Source organism: Dendrobates tinctorius, unplaced genomic scaffold, assembly GCF_039654945.1.
Source record: "Dendrobates tinctorius isolate UK_male_01 unplaced genomic scaffold, ASM3965494v1 ptg000016l, whole genome shotgun sequence".
Lineage (NCBI taxonomy): Eukaryota > Metazoa > Chordata > Amphibia > Anura > Dendrobatidae > Dendrobates > Dendrobates tinctorius.
In genome coordinates this window covers 11,284,748-11,297,050 of record NW_027361684.1, presented here as the reverse complement: position 1 = coordinate 11,297,050, position 12,303 = coordinate 11,284,748, and the positions used below count along the sequence as shown (strand labels likewise).

Here is a 12,303-nt window from a genome sequence, read left to right as displayed (position 1 = left end):
AGCGTACACATGTAATGGACAATTCGGTTTCTATTCCAGAGAGACAACCTGATAAATGTGTACGATGTCCAAGGAAGGTAGCAGTCAAGCAAATTAACCACTTCTCAATGGAGTCAGCAGATGACATTGCGAGACAGGATATCCATCCAGTACAATTTAGAAGTTCTGTAAATGGAAGGAGTCGTTAAATCCTTCAATTAGTTTTAGGCCCGGCCACAAAAGTAGAGTAAAAGTACACAGAAGCTTTTGGGCACACAAAACCTAATAATAAATTTCACCCACAGAACATGTTTCCACATTTATCCCACAGAAGCTGATGACAAATTTCACACCCGGACAGTGACCCACAGTACCTCCACAGACAAGGTTGCAGAGTACACACAGTGGCTTAAAGGCACATTACTCACACAGATATGAGTAAAAGAATACACACAGTGACTTTTGGCACAGTGCTATCAGACATGGTTGCCTAAGAGTAGAAAAATATGTTTACACTCCCACCGACTCAGTTGAAGATTATAAAATTTTTTTGGTTACTCATGGTACTCTTGGTACTATCACAGACACGGGTGCAGAGTACAAACGAATGTCTTTGTAAAACTGCGCACACGTAAAACCTAACTCTGTCCCTTCACTACAACTGTGTCCTTTCCATACGCTAATCAGAATTGAAATAAAAGAAAAAAAAAAATCTTGAACAAGGAGGAGAACAGGTCCAAGGGGATGAGGTGGACGTTACAATATAGGTGGAAGAAGCGGAGGTTGCCAACACAGTTTTGTTTTTAATCTGGGGAGGAGGCCCCCAAATGAAACGGAAAATAGAGCTGAAAACTGGCTGGATGCGGCTGTTATAGTTGTCTAGTCATCCAAATGTATGTACAAGTTCTCTGGGACCCACGCCTGGTTCATTTTTAAGGAATGTTAGCTTCCCCACGGTGGCTGAGGGAAAGTGGATGTGCCTGTCTGTGATGGCACCCCCTAGCGTGCTAAACACACATTCCGACAGTACAATTTCTGCAGGGCAGGCCAACACCTCCAAGGCATAAAGGGCACGCTCAAGGCCATGTGTCCAATTTGGAGACCCAGAAATTTAAATTGGGCAGATATCTGTTAGTACGTGGAGACGTGCGGACAAATACTCTTCCAGCATCTTGTTGTATCCTTGCCTCTTGATAATACGGAAGTATCAGATGGTAGTGCTTGTTGTTGTGGCATGCTCAAAGTTTTGCCTGATTTTGGCCTTGCTAACCCTGCCTTCTGAGGTGCTGTTGTTGCCCCAGCTGGGTTGACGTCTTCCTCCGCTTCTGCCTTGTTCCACCGAGCTCCCACTGTCAGGTGGTAAAACTAGTAGTATTTTTCAACCATGTGCTTGTATTCACGTATTTTGTGATGGTACATTGTCATTGTAGCTGGGATCCTTCAGGGTGCCCCCCCCCCCACAGTAATCTGCACTGGTAATAATACAGGCAACTCGATGGACATTCTGCAGACACTGCAGCATATATTAGCTCGTGTGCCAGGCTGTCTAAAGCTGTCCTCGGTGGCAGATATATCATCTGGGAACTCTGTATTACCACAGCCACGCTCCAGTGATGATCTGATCTGAGTGCCACCCTGCTGTGCACACGGTTGTTCCTCCTTCTCATCAGCCTCCAAAACTGTCCCCTGACTGTACAGTTGGGTACCTGGCCAATGTTGGGACAGTAACCCACCCTCCTAGCCATGTGTGGACAACAGGCCTGATAACTGTGTCAATTGGCTCTTCTGCTCCTCTTCCTCCTGTGCCACCACCTCATCCATCAAGGCCTGAATTGTTTTTCCTGCAAGGATATAAGTGGTATAGTAACATTGATGATGGTGTGGAAATGTGATCATTCAGGACCATGGCTTGTGGGTGGCTGGGTTGTTAGCTGATAATGAAGATGGTAGCTGATGATGGCTGATAAAGTTCCCATACATTTACATGTCCCAATGATTCTATAACATTTTATACATTTGTTTGCTCACCCTCAAAAATATTGATCAGCAGCACTTCCTCTCATGTAAACCAATGATGTTCTTCTGCCTGCATAAATGATTCAATTGACCTTAAACAAGAATACATATATATATTTTTTTCCATTCCATCAGTAGGCAGTTTTACATTAGGCAAAGATCAGGAATGAACTTGTAAAAAGGCTCTTTACTACTGTGTTCTCTAAATATGACTAGCACAAAAAATACTTCTGTATCTTTGATGGGAGATCCCACACTGGCGATTGCTCTAGGTTAAGTGCCTAAATGGAACCTGTCACCAGGGTTTTTCCTTATGAGAAAACCAGTAACGTTCAGCCTTGATATACAGCATTCTAATATACTGTGTATATACTGTATATGCCTCCTATTTGGACTGCAAGACAAGAATTTTTTTTTTTTTTTTATACTCGCCTAAGAGGCTGTCAGGTCCAATGGGCGTTGCTGGTCTTAGTCCGGCGCCTCCCTTCTTTTGCGATGCCGTTCTCCTTCTTGCTTCATATGGATGACGCATCCTATGTCATCCACAGAGTGTCCTCTGCACCGTGTTCTTGCGCAGGCGTACTTTGCTGCCCTGTCGAGGGCAGAGCAAAGTACTGCAGTGCTCGTGCAGAAAAAGGTCAAAGATCATGATCATTCGTACTGCAGTACTTTACTCTGCTCTAGTCGGGGCAGAGAAGTAAGCCTACACAGGAGCGCAATGTCGGGGACACTGTGTGGATAATGTAGGACGTGTCATACATACGAAGCAAGGGGAGGGAGGCACCGGACCAAGGCAGCGACGCCCAGCAGACCTGACCGGCCCATAAGTGGTTACTATAAAAGATGTTTTTTTTTGTCTTGTAGGCTGTGTCGGGGGGCATATATACATCATATTAGTATACTGTCTATCAGGGCTGAAGGGTCGGTGCCTTACCTCACATGGGACAAACCTGGTGACCGGTTCCCCTTACAGTGGAGATAGACTTGAGTGAAGTCTATGATCATAGAATTTTCCAGGCCAAAGGGCTTTATAGTAAATGCAAACCATTTTGTACAATATTCCCAACACACTGTGACTTTGTAGACAATAATTTTGAAACTGGTCCGGTGTGCATTTTATTGTAATTACCTGTGTGTTTAATAATTTTAATTTCTTCTTTTCTTAGCCACTTGCGCTGGCAGCTTGGTGCTCGACTCTTGAGATGTCTCACATAAATAGGACAGAAATCATCGGTTGGTTATTGGACAATGTGCACTTTGAACAACAGTATGAAGAAGGTTCCTACCACCATTTGCTCATCCGACCCTCTGTGACTGCAACTGATGAATCCAGTATCTACTTGCAGGTATAGCATAGATACATCTGTCTCTTTTTGTATTGGTTTCCATTTATAATTTTTTTTTAATCTCAAGACCATAGTTTAGAACAAACGGGGGGAAAAAAAAAGTAGAAAACTTTTAAGATATAAAACTGTTGATTGTACTGATCATGGAATTAAAAAAAAAAAAAAAATTATATAGGAAAGAGCCATGCCACTTAGTTAGATGCTGGCTCTGTTTGACTGTCTACAGATGGGTCTTTGACTTCTGCAAATGGGACAATTCAGTATTAGAAAATTTGATTAAAGGGATTTTAGAAAAGTTGTCCAAGAGTTGGGACCATTTTAACAATAAGTAATAAACATTACTTAACTGGTTACATCGCTGCTTTTCCAGTGCATCCGCTGCTTCTATGGTCTTCACTGGTTCTGCTTCGATGATGCTCTGTCCATCATTCACGGGGCCACTACAGCCAATTACTCTGGGTAACTTTGCATTGATAGAATGTGACTAATGAGGCCAGTTATGTGCCGCTGCAGTCAGTTTAATGTTTCATTGTTGGACGTCATCACTGCAGAAATTGGCACCGCCACAGATGAATGGCATGAGGTGGCTGCCTCTCCTCCGGTGGTCAGTACAATGCCAGTGCAGCTTTATCAGTGTTGCCAGTGACCTGTACAGTTTTTAATTTGAAGACCAAATTGGTTTTGACTGAGCCAAGACTGGGGAAGGAATCATGTCCATTGTTAGACCACCGAGTTCTCACCTGCTCTTTTACTTTTATATTAATTGAATTTTGGCAACAGCAAACTTTGGACCATTAATTATTTTTTTTTATTATTACATTAGATTTTTTTTTTTTTTTTTTTATTATCACAGAACGCACTATGTCTGGTATTTACACTTTACTCCAAATTACAATGGAGAAGAGCTGGAATCCCAGACATTGCCCATGGACAGGCGTGGTGCTGTTTTTGGTAAAAATAAAAACTACTTTGATATCACAATATAAATTATTGCTTAATTCTTTCAGGTGCTACATTCCCGCTTGAAGAAACGCACTGTGAAGCAGAGGTGGAGGAGATTAGTGTTACCAGTCACCCCAGATGCCCATGAACCAGTTGATAATGTATCTCACGGTGTCTACACCACACTAGCTGATCCACAAACTGGAGAATTTGCCAACAATCGGACGTCAAGCTCAAGTGTATCTGCGACTACCAACATCCATTCTTCACCTGATCCTGTAACACCAAGGCCTCCTGTGTATGTGCCTCAAGATGCAGACCCTGAAAGTTTAAAGGCCGACATCCACAGCAGAGAATTGGATGGGAATCACCAAGCTGAAATGTTGGAACTTCTCGCAAACCATAGTCTTCCCCCTTTTTTAAATATTACACTTGGCTTATCTGGAGTAACTCTGAGCCATTCTATTAGAGAGAGTACCACCCAGGAGGTCATCCACCATTATGAAAAGGAGCAACTAATAAATTCTGAAGAAATGCAACATGTGGACTCTCCTAAGTCAAATCAAAGTGAGGGGTCTGTAAGTCCTATTCTCCTTCCCACACCCACTCCTCAACACCAAAGTACATCTACTGACAAGCAGGCAGTATCCCCTGAGAAGTTGTCAACTGATAGCGAAGGGCAGAAACCACATTGCAAGTGTCTACAAGATACCACTTTACAGTTACCAGCCAAGGCCCAGAGGAGGTTGGGTGCCGGACAGAAGAAGAGCGCTGGAGTGTTTGTTTCCACTCCTCGCACTGAAGAAGCAAAGTGGGCAGCGGCATCTCTCATCTTTCTCTTTGCTTTGCTCATTTTTTCAGTCTTGTACACACAAATTTATAAGAAATTCCGCAAAGGTCAGAGTTTGTATTGGACCCCAGGAAGCCACTCGGAAGAGAAGGAGTCAGTGGCGTGTAAGTTGTGATGTTTCTGTATGTGTTACAAAGCAATAATGAAAAATATCGCATATAATAGGTCTGTCGTCCAAAGGTTTGTCTACTCCTGACTACAGTAGACTTCTCTGACTGTTCTTTTGCCGCTCCTCCTTTTTATACTACCCTGGTCACCTGCAGATCTCTGTTCTTTCTCTTCTGGGGAGACAGGCTTCCGCAGCCTATCACTGGTCACAGCAGTATCAAACACATCAGCACTGATGGTCAATGATTGCCTGCAGCGGTCACATGTCCATAAGGCCAGAACAGGATGCACAGAGACCGGCGGGGAACACAGACTGTGCTGTAGAAGTAGTGCTGCACGATTCTTAATGTGATTTGTAATGTATGTTTTTAAGCATTCAGAGCTTTTTTTCTTTACATAAGTGTATATATTCAATCCCTTTAAGAAAATTACCCGTCCTACAGTTTTAATGCTTCATTCTATGATATACTCACAAGACGACACAACCTGAATGGTGCTGGGAGCATGGTTAGCAAATGTGATTTCTAAACCAGGGTTTGGTGTTCCAAAATATATTCACACTTCACTTAATTTCTCAACAAATAATTTCTTAGTTGTCTCCTTTTTGGTGCTCCATGAGGCACTGTACATTACAAAAAAAGAAAAAAAAAATTGGAAGTCTACATCCACGTTGGCAGCCTTCAGAGGAGGTGGCACCCATAGTTGTACCCATAAATGTGCTGTATTGTAGCTGCATCAATTGTCACCAGATTCAAAAGTGATTTTTTTTTTTTTTTTTCATAGACCTTTGTCCAAGGTCCTAAGAATACATTAAAGAAAGTAGCTGCTCAGCGGGCTTCATGATTGAGACTTCTAAACTAATATGTTTCTCCAGTACCTCCATAGACATTATAGATAGGTGTTGGATAAAAAATTGTTTGGCTGACAATATCCCCCGACTCCTCTATACACAAGATTGCATGGTCAGCTGAATGCTTCTGTGTAGTCTTGAGAGAGGCACTACTAGACTCTTCTGGAGGTGGCTTATGTCTCAGAGAACAAAAGAATTGGTAATTGGAAAGCCATTTCTTCTCTTCCAGCATCATCGATCAGAGCTGGGACACTAAACTGTTGGCTGGTCCTGCTGATTTTAGCAGTTTTGGCTGACTTCAGTCTACTATGTATGGAGGCCTTAACGTTTTTTTTTTCTTTAAAAGATTTAATTTGGTATTGCACTGTGTGATGAAACTGCACCTCGCCACCCCACCTGACGTCAGTATTATGTCAGAGGGATTAGTGAATGTAGATATTGAAAAAAGTCCAACAATACTGTTACATGGCGGTCTGTTCCTCGGTTACTGAGAAATAGCAGTTTGAATTTACATGCAAATGAGGCTGAAGATCTATTATAGGCCTCTGCCCCAGCCACTGCTGCCACCTCCTGTTTTAATGACAGCTTCTTTTTGGGACGTTTCACACCATAGTGTGTCAGACAAGCAGTGGTAAATAGAGCTGGAGTGACAGAGGCTTCAGATCAACAAATGTCTTCAGCCTCATTTGCATATCAACTCAAAAGCTTATTTCTCGGTACCAGAGGAGCGGACTGTCAATATAAAGGTATGGATGGACTTGTCTTTGAAAGAACTCCATGAGCATATAAATAGTTTTTGGGGGTGAAGTCCTGCTGATGGATTCCCTTTAAACACCTCACAATGAGTCTGGTTTTTATCTTTTATAAATTTTTTTGCTATTTCTTCTTTCAGCGATAATCAAGAGGAGGTTGGTTCAAGGTCACAGCATCCGCAAGAAATGGATTGGCCGCAAGAAAAATCCTGTGCTCGTGTACGAAAGACTGAGTGACAGTTCTGACTAAAACAGTGACCGCCATCAAAATTGGGTCAATATACAAAGTCTGGCTGTAGAACGATGTCAATGGCATTTATTTTTATTTTTTTTTTGTACACTGATGATTGATCTCTTAAATGATTACTAAATCTGAAATATAAGATAAACAAGATCCTAATAATGGAGTGACAGGTAAGGCTGCAGCAACATTCTTGTCTGAATCACATTTTGCTTTTCGATCTCGTCCATCTGCCCCCGATGGGAGGAGACCGTATATCACAACTATGATGTTGATGGCAGCCTATTATTTTTTTTTATTTTTTTTTTTTTAGTTGGAGGACACAATGGAATATAACTGATGTTAAATGACCACCCCAGCTCCAGTAGATTGGTGTATACCATACTTTGTATATTTGCAAACCTGTGCCAAATCAATGACCGATCCGTAGACTACTTGTAATAAGCAATAGATATTTCTGACCATGGTTTTCAGTAAATGTGTAGCTACTAATTTATATTAGAAAACTCTGTACATGAAGCGGTTTACCAAAGTATACCGTACATTGGAAATCTGTGTGTATGTATGTATGTATATATATATGTATGTATATGTATGTATGTATGTGTATATATATATATATATGTATGTATGTGTATATATATATATATATATATATATATATATATATATGTATGTGTATATATATGTATGTATGTGTATATGTATGTATGTATGTGTGTATATATATATATATGTGTATGTGAGTGTGTATATATATATATATATATATATATATATATATATATATATATATATATATATATATATATATATATATATATATTTTTTTTTTTTTAAGATTTGGTGGTCTTTTCAACACTGTCTTCTCTCTGTAACAGAGAATTACCGCCACCTGCGGCTTTCTCAATATGAAAACTTAGTGTTGCGTTTGGCTACTATTTATAAATTACAGTATATTTTTATACTTTTTGCCAATTGTATTTTGTGGTGGTCTTGTATGTGTTTTTATACATAATCACTTGCATTTTTTTTTTCTTAAAGATTGCTTAAGAAGCATATTGTCTACTTGTATTCTTTCATAAATTAACACGTGTACTCTTCTGTTCTTTATACAGCAGAAAACTATACAGCCTACCTCATGATTAAGGGGATGTGTTGTGTGTGAAATAAATATGGATATTAATATGATTGATCCAGGGCCGGACACAATCCGCTATATTATACATGCAGACTGCCACAGGTTTATGAAGAGATGCATGTTTCACTCACACTTAACATGTGCATCCATCACATGTAGAGGGGGAAAATACTGAAATAACTACATATAACTATAATATTAAATATATATATCTCTCAAAAGCAAGAGTCTAGCACTGCCATTTTTGATGCTAGACTTCACATAATGCAGTATATAAAGGTTTTCCCTTTCCTCTACCTTGAAAAGATATGACGGGGAACACCCACTAAGTGCACAGCCTGCAGCTTCACAATCTGGGATGTCCTAGAAGAAGGATTGGAAAATAACGAAGTAAATAGAAATCTGCACTATGCTAGTAAGAATTTCTACACGTACCGATAAAAATACTTTTCATGGCAATTGTTTATGGTGTCATGACAAAGATTTACAATCTACTTTTCAATTTGATTAACATCTTAGTTTCTTGTTTTTATGCGGTAGATTTGAAAACTAGTTACACAATGGTCAATAGATAAAACATGGCTCCTACCTAATTGGCGAACAATGTAGGTGGTGAAGACCGCCAGATGTCAACATGAAGAAGAGTGGTGATGCAACTAATGGTGGTCAGTGGGTCTGGTTGTGACCTCCATTTAAAAAAAATAGTCAAACATCGTTGAATTTTATTTATGGATTGCAGGTGATCTTGCCCCTTATAGTCTTCAATGCAAGTCATGTTTCAGTTTTGAACAGCTGACAAGTGCCCCTAACAGCCTCGGGTGGAATCGCGATCCACCCGTGGCTGTTAACCCGTTAAATGCGGCTGTCAATGTGATCATGCCGGAAGCACATCACTAATCCCGCTCATCGGCGCCCGTGTCACATGACTGCAGGTCGCCAATTGTTTCGCATGACAACCCAGGGACTGCAGGAGATTGATAAGAGTGCCGCCCAGCGGATGGCGCTCATAGCAAGTGAGCATTTCTGCTACACACAGGCGATCTGATCATCAATTTTTTGCAATTTGTCGTTTATCCAAACATTCAAGATAGTTATATAACACTGGGGAACAATTTGAAAAAAATTTTCTGTTGAGTTAGGTTTTTGAGCTGATTTATACTAAAATTGGCATGCTGATTCCAAAAATGTAGTCAGTTTTTTTCTATCACGTCAAGTTTTTCCTCCTCAACTTACCTGCCATAGAAGCACAATTGCACTGATTTCTGTAATAAGACTTGTTATTACAATTCGACTCATATAGAGCTACGTGGCAACTTGTAAGAGTAGTCACAACTGAGACAGTGTGGTGAGAGGTGTGTACAGCTCCCAATACGTCATAATTATCAATATCTTTACACAAAAAATGTATCATAGTAGGAATAAATAGGATTTGTGATAGCTTTTCTCTTTACATTGGGCGCTTAGTTGTAATTTATATATCTTTTATGATTTTTTTCTTTGTTAGTTTTCAAAGCTTGTAACTTTCCATCTGTGTTTTATTTACTTATGTACATATTTCCTTTGTTTCAGATCATGTCTGCTCCTTCTTCCTCTCATCGTAAATGCCTAAACAACCCTGACTCCTTCTGCTATATTTGTGGTGTTTTCACCATTCCAGTTCAAAGGGCAAACATCAGTGCATTTGTCAAACAAGCATATTTTGCATATTTTAAAGTAAAACTCGGTGATCAAGATAAGCCATGGGCCCCTCACATAGTGTGCAAGCAGTGTGTTGAGAGTTTACGGATGTGAACCAAAGGAACACGTGAAAAGTTGGCATTTGGTATCCCCATGGTGTGGAGAGAGCAAAAAAGTCATTCCACAGACTGTTACTTCTGTTTAGTGAAAACATCAGGATTTAACAGGAAAAATAAAAGTATAATCGAATATCCAAATCTACCGTCAGCTATCAGACCAATGCCTCATTCAGCTGAAATTCCAGTGCCAGTTTTCGAACAGCTACCATCTCTAGAAGTTCTGAGTGATGTTGACGAACACAGTGACAGCAATGATGCAGAATTTGAAATTCACAAGGATTCAGTTCGTAAGGGATTTGATCAGCACGAGTTAAATGATTTAGCACGTGAATTGGGCTTATCAAAAAAAGCTTCAGAATTACTAGCATCAAGGCTGAATGAGAAAGTTACTTGAACAAGGAGCGAAGGTATCATACTTTCGTACTAGAGAAAGTACGTTTTTGCAGTACTTTCGGTGTGACAGCGGTTTTGTGTTTTGCCATAATATTCCTGGTTTACTACAAGAATTAGGGCTTTCAATGTACAATCCAAACGAATGGCGACTGTTTATTGATAGCTCAAAGCGGAGTCTTAAGTGTGTCCTTCTACACAATGGCAATTTATTTGGTGCAGTCCCTATTGGGCATTCTGTCTCTCTTCATGAAGAACATGGAGATTTAAAGAGAGTTATTGAAATATGACACACACAATTGGATCATCAGTGTTGACCTTAAAATGGTTTGCTTCCTTCTTGGTCAGCAACGTGGGTACACAAAGTATCCCTGCTTTCTCTGTATGTGGGATAGCAGAGCTCGAGAAAAGCATTGGGTTGAGTCGAATTGGCCTCCAAGATCTGGTCTTAAACCTGGAGATCCTAACATTCTACATCAGCCACTTGTTGACAGGAAGAATATACTATTCCCACCTCTGCACATAAAACTAGGTCTCATGAAGCAATTTGTAAAAGCATTGCCAACTGACGGCGACTGTTTTAAGTACATCATGTTGGCACTTCCTGGACTGTCCATTGAAAAAATCAAGGCTGGTGTGTTTGATAGTCCACAAATTCGACAGCTCATCAAAGATGAACATTTCACCGGGACTATGTCAGATCTTGAGAAGAATGCTTGGTTATCATTCAAAGACGTCAAGAACTTTCTTGGAAATACACGTACAAGTAATTACAAAGAAATTGTTCAGAAACTATTGGAGAGCTACAAAGCGCTTGGTTGCAACATGAGTATTAAACTACATTTTCTGCATTGCCATCTTGCCAACTTTCCGGAAAATCTTGGTGCTGTTAGCGATGAGCAAGGTGAACGATTTCACCAAGATTTGAAGGTTATGGAAGACCGTTACCAGGGTAGATGGGATGTACATATGATGGCTGACTATAGCTGGAGCATCAAACGTGATTGTCCTCAAGTTAAACACTCCAGAAAAAGCTATAAATGTACATTTTTACCTTAAATACTTGCATATATATATCCTTTGTAAAAAAAAACATGATAGTGTTAAACATATTTGTCATGCCTATTTCTTATATATTTCATTTTTTGTTCATATTTGTACTATTTAAAAAAAAAAAAAAAACTTTTTAGGTACAGTAGTTTACATATTTTTGAGAAGACAAAAATCCTATAGTTCAAAAACTTGACGTGATAGAGAAAAACTGAGATCATTTCTGGATTCAGCATCCAAAAATTAAGAACAGTTGTCTGACCTAACTCCTAAAAAATTGCGTTCCCCAGTGAATCAATATGGGCATAAAGTGCAGATTCAGCTTTAAGTTGAGGTTATTCACAGCCTTATTGGAGTAAGGGCTTACCAATTACAATGATCCAAAGGTAATTGGACCGTTATCCCAAACGCTCTTTAATGGACCTACCCTCTCATTAATCCATCATCAGTTAGCAGGTAAAAAGTCTGGAGCAGATTCCAGGTGTGGCATTTATATTTGCTAGCTGTAACTGCGAACCAACAACATGCAGTCAAAGGAGCTTTGAATGGAAGAGACTCAGACCATCATTAATCTGGGACAAAAGAAATCCATCAGGGAGAGAGCACAAATGGTAGAAAAGGTCAAGTGAACAGTTTGGTACAATCTGCAAAAAAAAGCGTACTGGTGAGCTTGGGAACTCAAAAAGTCCTGGATGTCAAAGGAAGACAACAATGGTGGATGACCCAGAATCCTTTCCTTGGTGAGGGAAAAATCCCTTCACAACATCCACCCTAGTCAAGAACACGCCAGGAAGTAGGTGTTTCAGTATCTAAGCCTACTATAAGGGTATGTTCACACTGGG

The 12,303-nt window shown here is 40.0% G+C and overlaps 1 protein-coding gene across 4 annotated transcripts in view; it reads left to right on the top strand.

Annotated features, from left to right (window-relative positions):
- Nucleotides 1–11,523, top strand: part of TP53I13 (tumor protein p53 inducible protein 13) — a 30,183-nt gene extending 18,660 nt beyond the window's left edge. For 2 of the 4 annotated variants that reach the window (XM_073565467.1, XM_073565466.1), the window contains 3 exons: nt 3,162–3,341; nt 4,349–5,237; nt 6,984–8,279. In XM_073565467.1, the coding sequence (XP_073421568.1) occupies nt 3,162–3,341; nt 4,349–5,237; nt 6,984–7,093 (1,179 nt within the window). In that variant the 3' untranslated portion in view covers nt 7,094–8,279. Of the gene's footprint in view, nt 1–3,161; nt 3,342–4,348; nt 5,238–6,983; nt 8,280–9,794 lie in introns of those variants that run through there. The other 2 variants (XR_012228887.1, XR_012228886.1) reach the window with 2 other exon arrangements.
- The last annotated feature ends 780 nt before the right edge of the window (nt 11,524–12,303 follow it).